Genomic DNA, 18,144 nt, shown 5'->3' on the forward strand with positions numbered 1-18,144 from the left:
TTCTTTTTAAACAGATTTAACATTGAAACAAGGACAAAGGTTTTTTTTTTTACCATCAGAGCTTCAGTTGCATATCTCACTGTTTTTTGAATGTGCAGTTTCAAATTGTTGCATTCATGTCGTTCTACAGCATCCCCCTGAGCTAGATCTCAGTGGGCAGTAGAACCAGACCCGTAGGATGGAGAGCTGGTCCAGTGATTCCCTGATAGCTGAATAATTTAATTAGGGGGGTCACTGGCCCTGAGGATCAATAGTGCAAGATGATAATTTCACTGGTTTGATGACCCTCTTGTGGTAGAAAATCATACTTTTTCTTCTTCACTGCCTCAGTCGAGCTACTTGACGTATTTAACAACCCATTTTGCTCGTTGCAGATTCCAATGACAACATGATCTATTGGTAATAATTTTAAGGAGAGGTCAGATTCAGATATTCTTGATGATACAGAATGTAGCTGCATGCTGGGAGATACTGACTTAAGCAGGTTTTACCAAATAAAAGTACTACATTTAATCACAACACAGCACAAAGACTGCAAAATGAAATGGAAAACTAATCAGCATTTTTAGCTTCCCACTGAATGATCACAAGCAATTGTGGTCTTAGCGTTTAATATGTACTCAACTTTAGAAAAGTCCACTCTTGTTTGTAACTCTGCTCTTCGTAACAGCACTCATCAAGCATAAATACAAAACCAACACAAGTTGAATTTTCTTTGCTAGAAAATCTTCTCATGTAGAAAACTTTGTTGAAAGATGACACCATTCTTAAAAATCAAAGTTTGTACAAGACTTCACTCATAGAAACTCCATTTGTAGATAGTTTCGCTCATGAAAAAAAATCTGCAACGATAAAAGCCCTCTAAAAAAATCCACTTGTAGGAATTTCCGCTCGTAGAACATTTTGCTCATAAAAAAAAAAAAACTCTCCTTGTAGAAAATTCTACTTGTGCAAAAACTCCATTCGTGGGAAGCTCCACTCACACAAAACGTGCTCCTAGAAGACTTCCCTTATAGAAACCGCCACACATAGAAAACAGTAAACTCTGCTCATAAAAATAAACTCCTCGCATACAACACTCATAGAAAACAGTCCACACTGATAAAATCACTTGGCTTAAATCAAGGTAAATCTGACACTGAAAAGCCTTATTTGACTTTTTCAAACCATTTTTTGGTCACACACCTGTCTGAATGTAATGCAGTCACCTGGTTAGCTTCTGCCTAAACCTGCATGTGAGGCATTTGGGGAACTTTGGTAAATAGTAGTGTCTATCGATAAGCAGATGTTCCATAAGTTGGAGTTTCGTCACTTTATAGGAGTGTTATCAGTTAAGGAAAAGACTGATGGAGGTACTACTGCTCAAAACTTTGGATCCCGCCTGTGTTAAAGAGATTTAAACCTCATTAATGTTTCCCTTCAGGACAGCTTGTTGGTCTTGCGGTCAGAAAAGAACGTGACCATGAATGCCAGAAACAACGAAGGCCAGCTGACCGGTCAGCTCACAGTGGGTGAGTTTCCACTTTGCGTCCTATTTTACCGCTGAAATGGTAACTTGCCACTTAAAAATATTTCTAAGAAGAGTTATAAATAAAATCTATAAAATTAATCAAAGCCTAACTACAAAGGTAGGTCTCGCGTTTGATTTTAAAAAATATTAACAGATCTTCTGGAAGGATGTTCCACGGATGTGGACCATAATAGCAAAATGCTGCCTCAACATATATTTTTGTTCTGGCTTTAGGTTTAATTAAAAAACTCTACCAGAAGACCTGAGGGTTCAAGGGGCTTCAGAGCAAATCGGATAAATATGAAGGACCAAGACCATAAAGAACTTTAGAACCCAATAAAAGGATGTTACGATCAATTCTAAAAGAGACAGGTAACCAGTGCAGAGACTTTAAAATTGCTGTAGTGTGAATTGTCCTTCTGGTCTTGGAGAGAACTTGGGCTGGAATTCATATTTTTTAACACTTGGGCTAAATTTTAATGAACTTGTTGAAAAACTGATCTGACTTGACTGTCCAAAGTGCTCTATCTGTGCCATTTTTTAGTGAATTGAATCAAGATTAGCACAACAAATTCATCCTTAAATCGTCTCTGGACCTTCTTCCAGACGCTACCCTTTGATGCACCTCTACCAAGGCCAAAGATTCCTCTTTTTTTAACTATGAGTCAGCCCAAATTACCAAAATCATTTGCATGATTAATGATCACTGGAGAGCAAATGACCTGCTTATTAACATTATTAGCTGTTGATCTGAGCCAGCATAAGTTGAGAGTTGATGCTGATTTGACAGGACTGGTTTGTGACGCCTGATGACACTGTTCTGGTCACGCTCGACCTTCCTTTTGGACATTAGCGCCGGCTTTTGTAGAAAGTGCATTTTTGTCTGAAATGAGATGAAACTGAGCGAGAATAATTAAATTCTCAGCAGCCCGTGGATTAATGGAAGAGAGGCGAGGAAGGGAGACATTAGAAATTTCTGCATGCACATCTGGAACAACACCAAAGTTTGGAGAGCAGGAATACCAGCGGAGCAGATTACTGATTTGTCCTCATTCATTGTAAAAACACTGCTGATCCAGCTTTGTTAGGCGCCTTTCATTTGCAGAGCAAGCACTCGACAAAGTATTTCAGATTGCTAATAGTCTTACATGCCCAAACACCGCTTCCCAACGCTGATTTACAAGACCGGAAGACACAAGAGGCAACCTTTAGTTAACAGTGCTATTTTTCAAAAAGTGAAAGTTGGTAGCAATGAGACGAATAAAGCTTCTTCATTGTCAAACTAAAATTGGAAAAATTCATTAAATATATTAAAACGATGCAACATAACTAAATGAATCGCTGCCGTGCAGATAAATTTCCGGTACTCACCAGTGTTTGTAGTATATTTACGTTTAAAAAAAGCAGAATCACCACAGTCTAGTGTCTTTGCAGGACCTGAGGCTGTGGAGGCTCAGTGTCAGAGGCTGGAGGTGCGAAGCAGAGATGGAGGTAAACTTCTGTTCACTGCAGACGAAGAAGAGGTCGTCATGACGACAGAGAAGTTCACAGTCACAGGTAAACTGGCACCGTCTCACCTGATTATCTTCTGGTATCTGAAATGAAGAAAAGGCAACTGTTGGTGGGTGTTGTGTGGGAGAAGTTAACTCCATATAAAATCAAACAAATCTGAATAAAACTCTCCACTTGACCTCCACAGAATACGCAGATTTTTTTTAACCTACAGAAACGCTAGTATATTTAACGTTGCCATGGCAAAGTTTTATTTTCATACTATGAATATTACGGGCCTTGAAGTAAATAGAATTGGGTCCAAATATCACACTTTTTATTTGACTTTTCCATAATTTCTGAACCTCATAACTTCATCAGTAAAGCAGATATAGACATATGAGTTCTGTTAAAAAACAAATCAATTTTACATCCACTCAAAGTGTCAAAATGTAAAGATTAAATCCATTTTTGTTCTGCACTGTTTTTTCTATAACCGACTATGAGCATAATATTATGGGATGTGTCAAAGTTTGAACCCTGGATTTGTTTCTGTTTTCTGATAGTTCATCAAAGGAAACTTTAAAAGTACATTTTGGGTAAACTTTCAAGGCTTTCTTTGAATGTATTTCAGTAATTACCAAAGAAAGTGTCAGGAATGAGAATCTTTCTTCTGTGAATTCTAAAAGTGAGTTTTGTCAGCAGGTTCAGACGGCGCCGTGTTTGGTCATTCAGTAGAAACTCCCCTGATCCAGGCGAGGGCTTCTGAAGACCTGAAGTGAGTTCATATTCAGACATTGTACAGAAATTCATTAAAGCTTAATGTCGTATGTTCATATGCTATTGAATTAAAATTAAGATCTTCAAATAATGATGATAGATGTTCCTTGGCGTTTCAAAGTGGACGGCTGAGTGTCAGGAACCATCGTTCACCAGTGTCATTACCCTAAGCGCCCTCTTGGTTGCTTTGTTAAATCTGAAGCTAGACTCTCTTAATGCACAGCCAAAGGGTTGAGCTAATTTGTTAGTCATTCTGTACAGCAGTCAGGATTTGATTAAAGCAGTGACAGAGTATTGAGAAAGTGGTTGAAGTTGGTGCACGTGATCCTTGCTGCACTTCGCCTGAGGCTCCGAGCTTCCATTAACGAGACATAACGAGCGCCGGTTTGTTGTCCACCTTACTGGTCCTGAAAGGAGGGCCGGGATCAAAGTTGGCAGAAAAAGCAGTGTTCTGGCAGCTAATTCCTCCACAGTGAGAGGAATACTGATGAGTTTTTCACTTTAAAGCGAGCACACAGAGGCTCGGCTCAGAGGTGACCATCTGCAATGTGGTCAAAATCTTAACGAGAGAGGCGACGGAACAGGAAAACAGCAGCGTGATGTTCGCTCGGACACGAGGCTGTTCTGCATGTTTGATCAAAGACGTTTAATTTATCAAGGCTTGATTCTGCTCAATTTAGGAATAATTTCATTTCCGAAAATCTATCACGTCTGCTTCTAAATGACTTCAAAATAAGCGCATGTTCTGTCTGTCACGACTGAATAAACACTCCTTTTATCTAAACCCAATTTCCTTTTCCAAACATCATGTAAAAGAAATGAAAAAACTGAATCATGTGGGCTATTAATGACATAAATTGGAGCCTAACAAGATTTTTGTTCCTTTTTAAATCATTATTTACAGGGTTTGTAGAGTAATTGGGCCGTGGGCAAAGTAAACAACATGACTGTGGTGGCACGTCACGTCAAAAAACGCCTTCTTTTATATGTTTTACAGAAATCCACGCAACTTTAATATGCTGTAGGGTCTGGCAAATGTTGAAATACAAACACCATTTGCATGTAATCAGGTTTAAAGAAATGTCTTTTCACCAGCAAATAGTCAAAAGTGCACTCCTTAATAGTGTAAAACAGTAAAATTCGACACTTTTTTACTTATAATAGTTCACTTTTTCTATAAAATGATATGTTATTGTAAGTTAAGAAGTCAGAATTTGGAAATATGTTGTATAAGCTTCTAAATTTTGACAACTCCAAGCATTCCCTCCAAAACTGTAATGGACCATTCCGTCTTATTTTATACATTTTTAGGCAACAGTTTCTGATCATTCATCTCTGATTGGCCTGAAATTTGTATAGTTTAAACTTTATACTTTTTTAAGATATTTGTGAAGTTTTACTTGACGTATCAAATACTATTCAAGACACAAGTTGTATAAAATTGCCAGTCAACCTACTTTCAGTTGACAGCAGGGTTTTTTTGCACATTGAAATTTGAGGCTGTTTGAACAACAATATCTCTGGAACTATTAAAGATGAAAGCCTTAAGTTTTCACTGTTATTTCTCATCATATCAGTGATTCAGAATCTGTAATATTGGAGTAGATCAGATCATTTCTGATTATGTGATGGATGAAAGTTGAAATCCTCCTCAATCCTCCGCATTTGAAGCCATTGCAAAAGGTCCCATCATTGAGCTCATATTAACAAAAAATTAATAATGTAGAAGTCAACTAGTGATATTTTTGGAACCATATGATGCTGCTATCACAATAATACAAAATAAAACATCTAGAATAGTTTTTCATATGAAATATGTGGTCACAAAAATGAAAAAAAACTTTGGAACTGATTGAGCAGGTAGCACCAAAATAAAGTGGGTTCTTAAAATGACAACTGTGAAAATATTTTTAAAAAATACATTAAATAAAATAATGTTTTTTTTTATCTAGTTAACAACCCATCTTGAAACTCTGTTCTACTTAGGCTATCTACCGATATTTTAGCCAAACGTGCTCGATCAATAATGAAAGTTCAATTTTCTTTATATTTTTGTGATAAAGTGTTTCATTTTTGAAAGATTCTACATGTTCACTTTGTATTATTATGAAAAACAGCTACAAATGGATGGGAACAACCCAAGCAGCCATTGTTCCCTAAAAAAACCAGAGTCTTAGACTGTGCCGGTCCAGTAATGCTGACACTGATGTAGATACATAACTCTTTTATGCACAGCAATTAGTCTGCACCCCTATTTAATGTGATTTGACATTACCAGCCTGTGGAACAGAAAATCCACAGCAACTCCAACTGATGTTACCAAAGTAGGAGCCTGTTCATTATAAAACCAGACAGTAAGTCATAAATTATAGTAGCACACTGATTGATCACACGAGTACCTCTCATTTGTCAGCCAATATGATGACATCATACTGCGCTTAATCACTCACGTTATCGCAAAAATGCACTCTTTGCCTAACGCACCTTATTCAGTAATCTCATTAAAGCCATTTTGAAGCAATTTTTATTTTGTTTTTCATATTCATACTAAAAGTGACGTGTATTGTTATGCATTGTTTCTGTATGCAGCTCTGGGGACTTTCCATCAATACTAATGAATGTCTTTCCTCCCTCTGCCACACCGAAAGTTAAACCTCTCTTGCAAATGGCATGCCACTTGTTAGTAAACCCCTCTGGATGATAGAAACATGTCTTGGCTTGCGTCCATGCTTTTCCTCTTTTAAGAAAGATGACTGTCTTTGTGGTGTGATGTATTTCTCTGCAAGCCAGCGCTAATGTGGGAGATGAACGGAGCACTGACAAAAATCAAAGAAAACCCACCGAAGATCCTCCTCCTCTTTGAAACACCTATTCAGGTCCCCGAGTACTTCATCTGTGTACACTGGTACTCAAGTTTCTCATCATCATGTTCTCTCTAAGTACAATAATTCCACTGACATTTAATGATGTTGCTCATGACTTACGCTTTAAAGTGTGCTAGTGAACAGGATCTCTTTATCTCTAAGTTGACAAGTAAAGTATGTCCTTTTATGAACTATCAAAAACCAACACTTTGGAAAGACAATATTGAAAATTCTGGCCCCACAGTAGAAACTCAGTGCACCAAGAGAGAAAACAGCAAGACCTTCTCAGTTTTGGACCTACAGACTATGTCTATCTGCATGTCTTCATTATGGATCCACGTGGAAAAGAATCAAACAAAGGAACTGAAAAATCTGATAGTGAGACTTCACAAAGATGATAAAAGATTCAGGATGATCAACTGAAAATCAGTAAATCTCCCACAGTAATCAGGAGGTATAGAAGGAGCGATAGTACCACTAATCAGAGCTGCAACCGTCATCCCTCTAAAATTCACAGTTCACAATTTGCAAAAAAAAACAGGAGCAATCCGAGATTTCTGACCTCCGCCAAGGGAAGATGATACGAAGTTGGAAAATCTAAATCCGGATCCAGAATCCAGATCCTTAACCGGATCAACACAAAATTTGAATGGAGTCTTCCCTGGGCCAAGATCCACCTCTGGTGAAAATTTCATGAAGATCCGACAAGTAGTTTCCGAGAAATCCTGTCCACAGACACGCACACAGACAGACAAATAAACGGACCCGATCGCATAACCTCCTTGGCGGAGGTAATTAGCTCTCAAAACAGACATCAGCTGATTCAGACTTGACACTGAGGTTTTTGTGACCGCTCAGACAGTGGAAAGGACAGTTCTTTATATCAACCTCTGTGGGAGGCATCCAAGCAAAACACAAAAAAGACTAGTTCACACTTCAAGAACACGAAAAGAAGCCAAATAAATGTTGGGAGCACATTCTTTGTTCAGATGAGACTGAGATAATGTGGTGTACTCCAACATGTTTGGTGTGAACCTGGTCAGGACTGCCACAGTGGAGGCATCGTCCTGAGAGTGAAGTGGGGAGTGTGATAGTATAAGGCTGTATGAGTGTAAAAGGTGTTGCAGAAATGGCATTTAGGGATGCAAATTAACGGATAAGGCAGAAGACGAAGGGCATGCATGCCATGGAAATATGTTTTAAATTAGCTGTAGCTGTTTAATATTGTAGCAACCAGAGGAGGTGGTAACTCTTACGGGCAATTAGTGTTGGAAAGCAGAGAGCTTTGTATGGGTTTTAGCTGGCAACAGGCACTATGACAAGGTCCTCTGTGATGGTTAATTATTTCTGGCCGGAGCTCATAATTTCAAGATGAGTTAATTTTCTCATAGTGTTTCTGCTGTTGAATGACAAATGTGACAACTCTCTTTTCCTGGCCGTTGTTAAAGAAGCTTCTATCAACACTTAGGATAACGTCCACTCAACTCAAATTACTGATAAACAACGTTGTGTAGTATTTGTTAACAAAATAGTTTTTAGCTGTTTCGGTTCCCTGCAACTGACCTGCATCCTTTATTTTTCCTAACAGCCAGGAAACATATTGGTGTATGGCGACTTGTGAACAAATGCAGTGGTGCTTATCAAGAACAGAGGCCTTGCTTGTGAGCTCTATAAAAGAAAGGGAGTGCAGTTATAAAGTGGATATGATCCCGCTGGAGAGACGTCAGTTTGTCATGTCTTGTCTCGGCTCACAGCTTCATTACCTTTAGTCATTGCTGTTGTCAGGCTCTGATCAGCTCCTTCACCTCACACTGACTCCTGTAGTTCAGTCCAGTTCAGCTACACTCAAAACACCCTCTGGGGCTGAGTTTGAGACAAATCAAAATAGATAATTGCTGAAAACCTGTCTGTAAGCATTAGTGTTTAGTTCCCATCTGTCAATTCCATAATCATATAATTTCCTGTGTAACTTTGAAGGATGGTGCTCTGATTCCTCATGCACATGTCCCAAATCTATCAGAAAAGACATGGAAGCTGCTACACACTCTGTGATATGAAGCAGATCTCCAATGTGGAATTGCTGTGTGATATTCCTATCATCTATTTTGTGAACAATGAGGGAGAATGTGTCTCTTCTATTAAAGTCCATGGAGGACAGATGAGAGATGGACTTGTGATCAGTGCGTCAAAAAGTCTCCAGGTCTCAATCGTGTCAACTTTATTTTTTTGTACAGGCTGCAAACTGCGGCTTAAAACCACGTAGGAATCTGCAGCGAGACAAGTCTGACACTAAGCAGACCAGACAGGATTTGAAGGTGCTCCGGTTTCTTACAGTGCAGACATCACATGGAGCGTTTTCCATTTTATTTCCTGTGTAGCGTTCTGCCACCGGAGCTCCCCCCATCTTCTTCGGGTTTTAAAGTCTATTTGCAACGCAGCCAGTCGTACAGGCGTCTTCAGTTTATCCGAGCAGCTTCGAGTTCAGTCTCAGCAGCCGGCGTGTCCACACAAGAGTGACAGGTTCATTAAGAAGATAAAGGCAGAACAGAACAACTCTTCTCGGTCCCACTTAGCTCTGGTCAGACTTTCCTACCACCAGTTTGATAGGACTGAGATGTAGTGTAGCAGCAGCAGCCTATTTCACCCCTTGTTTCTTTATTATTGTGATGTTTGGAAGGCTGAGACCGTCTTGTACAAAAATGGAGAAAATTGGTTTGAAATTTGGAAGGGATTATTGTTTCACAAGGTTCAGACACTGTTAAAAGAAAGATTGTTGCATCTCATAGTTGCACCAAACAGTAAAATCATTTATGCAAATCCGTATCACTTCTCGATGAAAGCTCTACTTGAATTTTGTGAGTCTTTTTATTGTATCCATCCCATTCATCTAATGATGTGTTTTTGATAGAAAAATCATGTGGCTAATGGTGATGTTGTTTTTTTGATTTTATGTTATGTATTTTAATTGATTTCATTTGTCTTTGGTTGGTCTTTGGTGTCACCCTCCTCAATTCAGACAGAATTTGGGAAATTTGTTGCTGCACCAGTTCTGAGTTTACTTCTTTGCCATTTGGTCAACATTTCACCAACTTTTGAGGCCTCTACCATTACTAGAATTTAATGTGTGGCAAGTATGTCAACAATTTAGACAAAATTGCAACTGAAGCTCCTGCCATCGGTGCCCCAACGGTCTTTCAAAGTTGCTTAGACCTTTTTGTTTTCCTGTCTTGATACAAAATCAGATGAGGATTTGAGATGATAATTTCGGACCCTTTAAGTTTTGTACTGTCACCTTCAAACAAACAAAAAAAACTTATTTGGGAATTTTAAAGGTTCAGTATCTCCAGATACACACGTGGACAAAATTGTTGGTACCCCTCAGTTAAAGAAGGAAAAACCCACAATTCTCACTGAAATCACTTGAAACTCACAAAAGTAACAATAAATAAAAATTTATTGAAAATTAAATTATCAAAATCAGCCATCACTTTTGAATTGTTGATTAACATAATTATTTTAAAAAAACAAACTAATGAAACAGGGCTGGACAAAAATGATGGTACCCATAACTTAATATTTTGTTGCACAACCTTTTGAGGCAATCACTGCAATTAAACCATTTCTGTATTTGTCAATGAGCGTTCTGCAGCTGTCAACAGGTATTTTGGCCCACTCCTCATGAGCAAACAGCTCCAGTTGTCTCAGGTTTGATGGGTGTCTTCTCCAAATGGCATGTTTCAGCTCCTTCCACATATGTTCAATGGGATTCAGATCTGGGCTCATAGAAGGCCACTTTAGAATAGTCCGACGCTTTTCTCTCAGCCATTCTTGGGTGTTTTTGGCTGTGTGTTTTGGATCGTTGTCCTGTTGGAAGACCCATGACCTGCGACTGAGACCAAGCTTTCTGACACTAGGCAGCACATTTCTCTCCAGAATGCCTTGATAGTCTTCAGATTTCATCGTACCTTGCACACTTTCAAGACACCCTGTGCCAGATGCAGCAAAGCAGCCCCAAAACATTACTGAGCCTCCTCCATGTTTCACCGTAGGGACAGTGTTCTTTTCTTCGTATGCTTGGTTTTTGAGTCTATGAACATAGAGTTGATGTGCCTTACCAAAAAGCTCCAGTTTGGTCTCATCTGTCCAAAGGACATTCTCCCAGAAGCTTTGTGGCTTGTCAACATGCATTTTTGCAAATTCCAGTCTGGCTTTTTTATGAGTTTTTTTCAGCAGTGGTGTCCTCCTTGGTCGTCTCCCATGAAGTCCACTTTGGCTCAAACAACGACGAATGGTGCGATCTGACACTGATGTACCTTGGCCTTGGAGTTCACCTTTAATTTCTTTGGAGGTTGCTCTGGGCTCTTTGGATACAATTCCAACGATCCGTCTCTTCAATTTGTCATCAATTTTCCTCTTGCGGCCACGTCCAGGGAGGTTGGCTACTGTCCCGTGGGTCTTGAACTTCTGAATAATATGAGCCACTGTTGTCACAGGAACTTCAAGCTGTTTAGAGATGGTCTTATAGCCTTTACCTTTAAGATGTTTGTCTATCATTTTTTTTCGGATGTCCTGGGACAATTCTCTCCTTCGCTTTCTGTTGTCCATGTTCAGTGTGGTACACACCTTTTCACCAAACAGCAGGGTGACTACTTGTCTCCCTTTAAATAGGCAGACTGACTGATTATGAGTTTGGAAACACCTGTGATGTCAATTAAATGACACACCTGAGTTAATCATGTCACTCTGGTCAAATAGTTTTCAATCTTTTATAGAGGTACCATCATTTTTGTCCAGGCCTGTTTCATTAGTTTGTTTTTTTAAATAATTATGTTAATCAACAATTCAAAAGTGATGGCTGATTTTGATTATTTAATTTTCAATAAATTTTTATTTATTGTTACTTTTGTGAGTTTCAAGTGATTTCAGTGAGAATTGTGGGTTTTTCCTTCTTTAACTGAGGGGTACCAACAATTTTGTCCACGTGTGTATGTAACTCTCACAACCATTAAAGTTGGTGAGACCACAGACAAAACGGTTTCCAGAAAATCCAGATTGAATGGTTCTGGCAGAAGACAAATGATTTAATGATTTGCCTCTGAAAATGGGGGAAAGTGCAGAATTTGAAAACAAAGGTGCTATTGGAACCTCAGAAAATTCCTGTAAGTGTACATATGTATGGATGTATTCATATTTCCTGCTAAAAATTCAGATTTTGGTTGACATTTCACCAAGTTTTGAGGCCTCAAACATCAGTAGAATTTGATGTGTGGCAAAACAAGGTCCAGTTTTCGCTGTTTTGATTTGAAAAAGTGTGGATGCAGACTGATTGGTAGAACCACAAAAACTGATGTGCAAGGGAGTCTGTATGTTGTCAATATGTGTGCAAAGTTACAGCTGCTTCCATGTTTTCTTGATGTTGAGATTTACCAAAACGTATTTTGTCTTTCTGAATGTTGCCGAACATACACCTTAAAGGAGCACTGAATGCTCAAAATTGCTTTGTCATTTAGATGGAAATACAAAAGTTCCCAGGTCAAGAGCTTGGAAGTAAATGCACCAGTAAATCACCTTACTGGTTTGTGCATTCCAGTATCCACACTACCAAACTCTGTCGTGTGCCAGAGAAAGAGTTGGCTTGCGAGAGCACACTGACAAATGGCAGCTGATTGTGGACTACAGACTATGATGGTGAAAGTTTAAAGTGCAATATTATAATGAATCTGTATGTCCTAATTATATGCAAACTGCATGGAACAGTGCATACTTAAAGTGTGTGACTTGGATCGCAGCCTTTGGAAAGTTTTGTTTGTGCTGCGTCAGCCAGATGTTCATTGCCCCTCATTACTTAAGACATCCACTTATAGAACACAGACTAAATGCCGTAAGTCCCATTGGGATACTGCATGTGGTTGTGACCGAGAAAGATAAACTTTCACCTTTAGACATGCAGTGTTTAAACCAGTGTCTTCCTCTTTGGCGCCGTCAGCACATTCGGTCCCGTTCAGCTTCCTCCTCTACAGCACGACCTTTCTGTGGATGGAAAGGTCAACCTGAATGCAGGAGGAAGAAAAAAAGATTGGTCAGGTTTCCCAGAGAACAGGAGCTCGTCAAAAACAGCCTTTATGACCGCAAATACCACATAAGTTATCTCCTGCAAGGGCTTCACTTATCATCAGTGGTCTGTGGAAGAAATCCTAAAAATATCGTGGGAGCAACAAGCTTTTTGTCACGAAGGAGGACAAAGTTTTCGATGGCCTCATTGGTCATTTTGATGATGGGAAAACTTTAAGGCAATGTGAAATTTAAAACAAAGTTCATGTTGATGTCCAGTTTTCTAAAAATATCCCCTTTCTCTGCAAAATGGAAAATTATTAGTTATAACGGTTTGTTGTACCACAAAACTAAAGTATTGGTACATAGTCTGATCCAGGTAGAGCACAGTTTCAGAATAGTCAGAGATTCTTTTATCTACTTGTCCAATATTACAGATTCTGAGTCAATGACATGATGGGAAACAGCAGTTTAAATTACAGACTTTGATCTTTCATAGTTCCTGAGATTTTATTGATTAAACAGGTTTAAAATATAATTTTTAAAAAAAAACTTACTGAAAATGAGTGGTTGGGATTTTTTTCTTTCAAAAATTATCTCAGAAAATATTTGATACATCAAGCTAAAATTATACAGATACATTTTTAAATATCCATATTTTATGATTAAAAAAAAGTTATCAGTGATGGTTGATCAGAAGGAAGCTGATGATTTTAGATGAATTAACCCCAATAAAAGCAAATGTATTTTCAATTCGATGAGTCTGGAAATGTTAGTGTGTCAAAAGTTTGGGGTCACTTAGAAATGTCCTTATTTTTTGAAAGAAAAGCATTTTTTTTTTCAATGAAGATGACATTAAATTAATCAGAAATACAGTCTAGACATTGCTAATGTCGTAAATGACTATTCTAGCTGGAAAAAGGCTGATTTTCAGTAGAATATCTCCATAGAGGTACAGAGGAACATTTCCAGCAACCATCACTCCTGTGTTCTAATGCTACATTGTGTTAGCTAATGGTGTTGAAAGGCTCATTGATGATTAGAAAACCTTTGTGCAGTTATGTTAGCACATGAATAAAAGTGTGAGTTTTCTTGGAAAACATGAAATTTTCTGGGTGACCCAAAACTTTAGAACAGAAACGTGTATATAGTAAATATATAATATTTATAAAAATAATAAATATAGATTTGTATTTAAGACTTGTAAAATCAGTTCAGATTAACATTTAGACTGGATCAGAATGTCAGTTCACTCATTATATTCAATACAATTATCAGGGATCCTGGGGTTAAAATGATGTAATTAAACATGTGTAATGTATTTTAAACGGTATCTCATTAATGGTTACTACTTATGACAGTCAGTTAAGTGAAATGTGACTTCAGGCTGCTGTTGGAGCCTCATACAGACCATACATGATAATGGAAGTAGTCCGGGGTGGTTATAAAACACAAGAGACATTTTTAATTCAATTTAATTCATTTAATGCTTTATTCTGGACTGTGTCTCGAACAAGCACTCTTGGAAATTGAGCACTTAGTCTTCTGGCAGAATTTCCTGGTCTGTGTGTGATGATAGAAACTGCTTTGAATGGAGTGAAAATATCACGCACACATGCGTCACACCCTGTATGGCTGATTTCTTACTGCGCAGCCAAGTGCAAAGTGTTTTAAATGTGTCTTTTTAATGACTCCTCTGTCTAAGCCACGAAAACATCTGCGGATTAATGTTGAATAATTATTGAAACGAGAAGCTGAGGAGCGTCGAACGAGAAAAAAATGCACGTGGTGGCACAGACGACTGAAAAATCACTCAAACTGTCATAAAGGCATCAAACTTTCCTTATTTATATATTTATAGGCTCCCCATTAAATTGTAAATGGCGTCCATTTTTCAAGATGGCGGATATTGGCATACATGTTTGAACCCAAGAGAAAGCAACTGTGAACCTTCAAAATAAAGTCACCAAAACCAAGCAAATCACTCTGAGATCATGCTGTGGAATGCATATTGGAAGTGGCGCTATCTTGATAAATGGTCACCATTTTTTAATTTATGTAGCTAACATTCTTGGATTAATTAGGGTGATTAAACATACAAGAACATTAGCCACACAAATTATTAAAATGGTAGCCATTTTACATCAATTTTAATTAAATGATTAATAAATACATAAGATATTTTCAATAAATGATCAAAAACAAAGTAAGGATTGTGGATTGAGTTAAAAATGAAATAAGAAAATCTCCATAAACGAGTCATGATGCTGTCTGTTGCTTCACAGTTTGTCTCAGCAGTAGACGAGTAAATAAAAGTAACTGAGCAGATTTCCAGTTTATTTATTCACACAGGTCTGAAGCACAAACAGTCCCAGGTCAAAGGCGCATTTCACAGATCCCCTTCAAACTGTATCTACTGACAGGCTTTTCAAATGCAGATGAAATTCATTTGCTTTTCTATTTTTTCCCCCCTCTTATTCCACTCGCACATAATCCAGAATGTGTGTCAGTTTCAGAGGGTTTGGAGATTTAAGCGATTTCAAGGCGGCTCCTTAAAGTCTTCCATTTAAAATTCATTGAAAACAGATTTGGGGGAAGTGGGGAGGGAGGATCAATTTCAAACAGTTATGAGTTATGAAAACAAATTCCACATTGATTGGCTCTCACACTTATCTTTCCCCGTGTAAACAAACAGTCCACAGGAGGAAAATGCAAATTGTATTAGCCTCAGTGTTGCTGAAGGTCAAAATCAGCTCACACAATTAGGGGCTCTTTAGGATCGCTGCGCTGCTTTGGAATAACGAGAGGGGCTACCGCTACAAGTGCAGAAGTCAGTGGTACACCAAAAATACAAACGCAAACGGAAATAAATTGTGCTTCATTCTGACCCCACTTTTAAATGCTTTGCTGCTTTGTGTTAAACAAATAGAATGTAAAAAAAAAGCATACTGAACTTTGAATAATATTACGATCATACTCACAGCATCAGCAGAATGACTGGAGTTCATCCTTTGAATCTCTAAACTTGTTTTCCTATTTATCCTGGTCAGGCTGGAGTCTCCAACACGAACCCTGACCATGGAGGCTCCCAGAGGGGTGGAAGTCAGCGCTGCCAAGGGCCCTCTGAAGGTCAGCGGCCGGAAGGACCTACAGCTGGAGTCCACAGAGGGAGAGGTGAGGAGGATTAGATGTTAGTCCAGGACTGAGACCTACTCTTTATTGCCCTTTTTCATTTGCAGCCTCCTCACTTTCCTCAGTATTTAATTTTTTCCTATTTATAGAATTATGCTGACGTTAAGTGTTTGTTAGAACATGTTTGCTGCATTTCCTTTCTCGTAAAACTGGTTTTCAAATTTAAACTACTGCACTGTGTACCGGTAAAAATGATGGATTACAGTAACAGTCAAAAATTAATATTATTGGCAAACATCTGTTTACTGTTTATACATTACAGTAAAAAGGTGTTTAGTGAAATAACAAAAAACACAGAAAAAAGTATTAATTAGGACAACACTGCAAATAATTTCCACATCGAAACTCATATTTTCACAATTAGTAATTTGTTCTTTTATAATGTTTCAATATAGAATGACGTCATTTAATTGTACCAGATTTAAATTACGGTAGAAAAAAATATTTTTGCAGTGTTTATTTAAAAGAAAAAAATCTGTATATTAAGGGTTGAAAAATAATAATTTCTTAACTGTAAATTTAAAGACATTTGTTGTTTTGACAAATTACAGACACTCTTTAGTACAACAGGAAAAAAACTTTAGTTTAAATGTAAACTGTAACTGTCTGTCAAAAATCTGTTATTTAGTAATTTGTGCTCTACAATGTCAGCCCTTACAATTACACCATTTTTACTCTATGTAAATCAGTCAAAATATTATTTTAAAGATTTGTTGTTATATGAAAGAAATATTTTTTTTACATGTTAAGGATTGAAAAATAGCAACTAATTTTAAAAGCATTGCCTTTTTTTTTTTTTAAATTAGAGATAACTTTTAGAAGTGTATCCGGAACACAGATACACTTCTAAAAGTGAAAGCGAGCCTTTAAAAGGAACCAAACTAAACATATACTGTTGTAATTCTTTCGCCATTACACTATACTATCAACTTCTACGTTTGAATGATAAGTCAAAGCAGACGACTTCCACCAGTATGGCTAAAAATGTGCAGTTTTCTAAAGTAAAAAGTGTCCTGACTTTACGTCCTGACTGACCCGATCAGAGCTGCTGTATTTCACTCCATTGTATTTACTGATTGCACCACGGCCATTCATCAGTTCCAGCTGGTGATACATCACTGCAGGGCTCCTCTGACAGTGTTATTTGAATGACTTCCAGCACCACGTTGTTTTCCTCACAGATACTTTTAGACGCCAACACCATTCAGCTCGGCAGCCTCCCGCTGGGCGTCTATGCAGCGTCTGCCGGTCAGGCCTCCGAGGACCAGGCCTTGTACGAGGTTTGTGTTTGCCCCAGCGGTAAGATCTACCTCTCCCCCGCCGAGAGCAGCTCCACCTGCCAGGCCATGAGCAACATCTGCCTCTGGAGCTGACCTGGCCGACAAGGACACCGACAACATCTGGTGTGGAGCCGCAGACGCCAAACTCTTCACTTCTTCCACCGATGGAAGCTCCCTGGAATCAGGAATCTGTACAGGAGAATCTCCACTACCTTCTTAGAGTCAAAGGACTTTTATTTTTCTACTCTGGGTTTATTGCGGACAAGCCGTGACTGTTTTCCCGATTCAGAAAGAACAGAAGGGAAGAGATAAAACACAGGTGCCTTCAGCTTTACACGGCGTCATGTTGAAACTGTGTGCAATCGGAGTCAAATGTAGAAAGTGAAAGAAGCACAATATCCCCCCTTGACTAAATCCTTTTTCTTTCCATCGACATGTTTTTTTCCAACCATGTTAGTGTGTGTTTGAAATTAAACATGTTTTTATGTGGAACATGATGCTGTTTTAAACATACAGGTGAAGCTTTTACAGGACTTCCACTATTCCAAGGTAACTATTACACGTTTTCTATGGAAGTGACTAAACACTGAAATAAGCGTAAACTTTGAATTATTACAGTTTGAATTAATGAGATCTTAATGTAGCTGGAAAAGCCCATAATAACACTGACTTGTGCTTGTTCCTTAAACAGTTAGATTTACGTAAACAAACTTGGATCCACTTCAGATTGTATCCTTGAACAAAAACTAGCAACATTTCCAAAAGTGTAAGTTTTTGTAGTTGTGCAAGTTTAGTAACTGACAGGAAGGAAAATTCTCATATCAAAAAAAAAAACACTATTAGGTTGCAAGCTGTCATGTTAGCACCTGCAAATTTGGATTCTACTGGCTAAATTCCCAATATTTTGACACCAAAACCAAGCAAGTAGTTCTACAAAATGTGTGGAAATATATCGGATTGCATTTTGGAAATGGCG

The 18,144-nt window shown here is 38.2% G+C and overlaps 1 protein-coding gene and 1 long non-coding RNA gene across 2 annotated transcripts in view; one reads left to right on the top strand and one right to left on the bottom strand.

Moving 5' to 3' along the window:
• Positions 1 to 17,665, top strand: part of LOC110949529 (zeta-sarcoglycan-like) — a 43,739-nt gene extending 26,074 nt beyond the window's left edge. The window contains exons 4-8 of the mRNA XM_022191639.2: positions 1,424 to 1,511; positions 2,945 to 3,067; positions 3,707 to 3,779; positions 15,747 to 15,870; positions 17,070 to 17,665. Of these exons, the coding sequence (XP_022047331.1) occupies positions 1,424 to 1,511; positions 2,945 to 3,067; positions 3,707 to 3,779; positions 15,747 to 15,870; positions 17,070 to 17,261 (600 nt within the window). The 3' untranslated portion in view covers positions 17,262 to 17,665. The remainder of the gene's footprint in view (positions 1 to 1,423; positions 1,512 to 2,944; positions 3,068 to 3,706; positions 3,780 to 15,746; positions 15,871 to 17,069) is intronic.
• LOC110949531 (uncharacterized) lies at positions 2,969 to 15,810 on the bottom strand. Its single transcript, XR_007939653.1, has 3 exons — positions 15,678 to 15,810; positions 12,582 to 12,695; positions 2,969 to 3,105 (listed from the first exon to the last, which is right to left on the bottom strand). It is a non-coding gene; the product is annotated as an uncharacterized LOC110949531 (long non-coding RNA).
• Positions 17,666 to 18,144: the final 479 nt, after the last annotated feature.

The sequence above is a fragment of the Acanthochromis polyacanthus genome, chromosome 23 (genome assembly GCF_021347895.1).
Source record: "Acanthochromis polyacanthus isolate Apoly-LR-REF ecotype Palm Island chromosome 23, KAUST_Apoly_ChrSc, whole genome shotgun sequence".
NCBI classification, from domain to species: Eukaryota; Metazoa; Chordata; class Actinopteri; family Pomacentridae; genus Acanthochromis; species Acanthochromis polyacanthus.